The sequence below is a fragment of the Lolium perenne genome, chromosome 6, assembly GCF_019359855.2.
Source record: "Lolium perenne isolate Kyuss_39 chromosome 6, Kyuss_2.0, whole genome shotgun sequence".
NCBI classification, from domain to species: Eukaryota; Viridiplantae; Streptophyta; class Magnoliopsida; order Poales; family Poaceae; genus Lolium; species Lolium perenne.
The window spans coordinates 219,257,298-219,260,824 of record NC_067249.2 but is presented as its reverse complement, the minus strand read 5'-3'; the positions used below and the strand labels follow the sequence as shown (position 1 = coordinate 219,260,824).

Sequence of the window (3,527 nt, the reverse complement as noted above, 5' to 3'; positions counted from 1 at the left end):
CCCCGCCTCGCGAGCACACCACTAGGGATGAGACCACTTATAATGTGTTTAGATGGCAGCAAATCGGGCATGAAATTGGAGAGTTAGAATTCAAGCCTTCAATTCCATTGTTTGGTTACACTTAGAATTTGAGTCCTGAAATGGTGGCCAATTCCAGCACGTGCCCACCCAGGGGCGGGCGTTTTTCTCACTTGCCAATTCGGAGGGTCCGAGCTCTGAATTGGCTCAGAATCTATCGAAGGGGCACCACCGCGACCTCCCTGCAACAGAAGCGAGCGACACGACTTTTCCCGTCCCAGAGGAAGCCGCCGCCAACGTAGTGAGTCCCCCTTGTCCTCCGCATGCTATTTTTTAACATGTGCACAAGTTTATACTGTCCAAACTCGACAGATCATCTAATTCCATAGTTTGTATATCCAAACAGAAACTGGAATTGGGTACACCCTTTGATTCAAAAGAAAATTTCAGGCACACCCAAACAACATATTCTAATTGGATACCAATTCATTTTCATCTTAGATTTAGAACTTCCAGTCCAATTTAATTTCAAACCCAACACACTGCATCAAAGCACATTGTTAGGGCATTGCTGATGTGTGGAGCCGCGTCGAGGTTGACGAAGATCCTCCGATTTGGCACTCTGGCCTAGAGGAAGAAGACTCCATTGAAGCATTGAGTTTCGAGACGTGAAGTGCCCTCCTTGGCCGAACAAAACGGTGGCGCAATCTCATTGTCGCTAATGAACTTCGCAAGCATAAGCTTCAAGCACCACCTCAGGAGCTCCAGATCTCCCCATCCCCCACCTCCGACCGCGGCCATCATGGCCAAATCTAGGGAGAATCGATCGACTCAGAGATCATGAGCTTATTCTTCGTCGAGGGAAAGATGACACCGCTTGCCACGACAAGCAGAACCAGCACCACCTCCAGTTGCCATGCGCCGCCCGCAAGCCATGGCCACGAAATCTCCACCAACATGGCGCCAAATTGGAACCAGATCCAAACTCTACCCCTGAGGAACCTACAACTGCCATGTACATGTCGGCCTCTTCTCTCCCACCGTCTCGAACCGACGGAGCCGCTAGAGAAGAGGTGGAGAGGAGCCAGTACCTGACAGGAGACTCTCAACTAGGGTGAGAAGAGAGGGATGGGGGTAGCACTACTGAGTGGACAGTCCAGCGCCCAAAACGAGCTCCAAGGAGGTCTGCAACACGTGCAACCCGAGCTCCTATGCACGGGGGAGCTGGCCCCTGCCATTTTCAGCCGCCAAACCAATGTTCCCGTCGCTCGATCCGATGCGGATAATCGCAGTTCCAGCCTATCATCCATTCACGAAAACATCACTACACTACTGCGTGCTAGTTTAGCTATGCTGAAACTCGAGCTCAGGCAATGATTCCGCCCACTTCCTGAACGCGGCCAAGGAGCTCCAACCGAAACCACGCGAGTTAATACGCGTAACGCGCCTACCCCCCGTGACCCCAAACGCTCTTCGTTCTGCTTCCCGTCCGCGGCATAAAGCGCTCGCCTTTCCCTTTCCCTTTCCCGTTCCCCTCCGTCGCAGGCACCTCCGCTCGCAACCAGATCTCGCCCAGCTGCCTACCTCCGCCGAGCTCGCTCAGGCTCAGCTCCCTATCCACACCCGCCACCGTCCACTCTCAATCCGCGCTGGTTCATCTCTCTTCCCTGTCGGTGGCATTGCGCTGACCTGGTCCGTCTCTTCCTCCCAACGCGTTTATTCCTACTGGATTGTGGATTCTGGGCTGGATTTGGCGGGCGATACGACGGTGGCGCGCCGAGTTCTCGACTGATTGCTGGATCGGGCGGCGGCCGGATGGGCTGCACGGGGTCCAGGCACGCGTTGCGGGGCGGCGTCCGCAAGTCCTTCGCGCGGAGCCGCTCCGGCCCGGCCACGGTGGTGCACCACACCGTCGCGCTCAAGTCCTCCACCCTCGGCTCCCTCAGCCTCGACCGGGACGAGGAGATGATCAAGTGGCGCGCCGACACCTCCGCCGGCGCCGCCACCAAGAAGACCACGCCGGCCCCGGCGCCACCGCAGCCGCAGCCGGCGAGGCGGCAGAGGCAGCAGGCGCCCGTCGTCGCGCCGGCCAAGACGCCGGCCCGCGAGCCCCCCGAGGTGATCAATGTGTGGGAGCTCATGGAGGGCCTCGACGACGCCACCAAGAACGCCGAGGAGGTCGCCGATGGCGCGGACGAGCCGCGGGAGCCCTCGCCGGAGTTCGACCCGGACGTCATCTCGGAGTTCCGGAAGGCGCTCGGCGAGGTCTCCCCGCCGCGGGACTGCCAGGGAGGCGACGGAGACCTGGTTAGGAAGCGCGAGATACAGCGGTTCCCGGGCATCGTGCGCGCGCGGGTCAGCGCGTTCCAGCAGAGGATCGACGCGAAGCTCGCCAAGAAGACGCGCCCTCCCCCGCCCACGCCCACGCCCCCGCCTTCGCCGCCGCGGCTGCCGCCCCCGCCGGACAGCGAGCGCAAGGTGGTGCTGTACCTCACCAGCCTGCGCGGCATCCGCAAGACGTTCGAGGACTGCTGGGCCACGCGGTCCATCCTGCACGGCTACGGCGTGCGCGTCGACGAGCGCGACCTGTCGCTGCACGGCGGGTTCAAGGACGAGCTGCACGCGGCGCTCGGCACGGCGGGGAGGCTGCCGCAGGTGTTCGTCGACGGCGGGCACCTCGGCGGCGCCGACGACGTCCGCCGCATGCACGAGGCCGGCGAGCTGTCAAAGGCGCTGGAGGCCTGCGAGATGGCACCGTCGGGCGGAGTTGGCGGCAAAGGGGTTGCTGCGGTAGAGGCGTGCTCCGGGTGCGGCGGCGTCCGGTTCGTGCCCTGCGAGGAGTGCTCCGGCAGCTGCAAGGTGTTCCTGGAGGAGCTCGACAGCTTCCGGCGCTGCCCCGAGTGCAACGAGAACGGGCTCGTGCGCTGCCCTCTCTGCTGCTTGTGACCGTGGGATTTTCTTGCGATCTCCGGCGAGCAAGTTCAGTTAAGATGATCGATTGATCTGTACAGTACAGAGAAGTGCATATAGCTTCTGTAACATTAGGACTGATCAGGTAACATTTGTACTGTATTAGTAGTTGATTTTGCCGTGCTTGTTTCCTCCCTCTGGAGTCGAGTGTGTAAGGGGAAATGACTGTAAATCTGCAATTTGATGCTTTCAATCGGCCAAGCACATTGCTGAACTGAAGCAAGGCAAGCAAAACTGTGAGTGAAGCTCAGAAGCTGCATCTCGTACTACCATAATCTTGGAAAAGTGTAAGTTGTGTAGTTGGTGATCGGCCGTCGGCGGGCTGGATCATTCCGTGATGTGCCCATCTGAACTATAGTAAAATGCGTGCAGCGGACGACGACGTGAAGCGGAAGGTGGCCGATGGCTGTCGTCTCTAATGTTTGTCATCCTGCTCAGGAGGAGCCGAGGAGGCGTGACACTGACACGGCACGCCGTCGCTGCCCGGTCACCCTGATTCTTATGTTGCTACACAATCCGAAGCATTCCAAATCGGTGAT

The 3,527-nt window shown here is 59.2% G+C and overlaps 1 protein-coding gene across 1 annotated transcript; it reads left to right on the top strand.

Moving 5' to 3' along the window:
- Positions 1-1,411: 1,411 nt before the first annotated feature.
- On the top strand, positions 1,412-3,241 carry LOC127306133 (uncharacterized protein At5g39865). The gene has a single exon (XM_051336740.2). It carries the CDS (start codon positions 1,834-1,836, stop codon positions 2,962-2,964), a length of 1,131 nt encoding a protein of 376 aa, XP_051192700.1. The 5' UTR covers positions 1,412-1,833; the 3' UTR covers positions 2,965-3,241.
- The last annotated feature ends 286 nt before the right edge of the window (positions 3,242-3,527 follow it).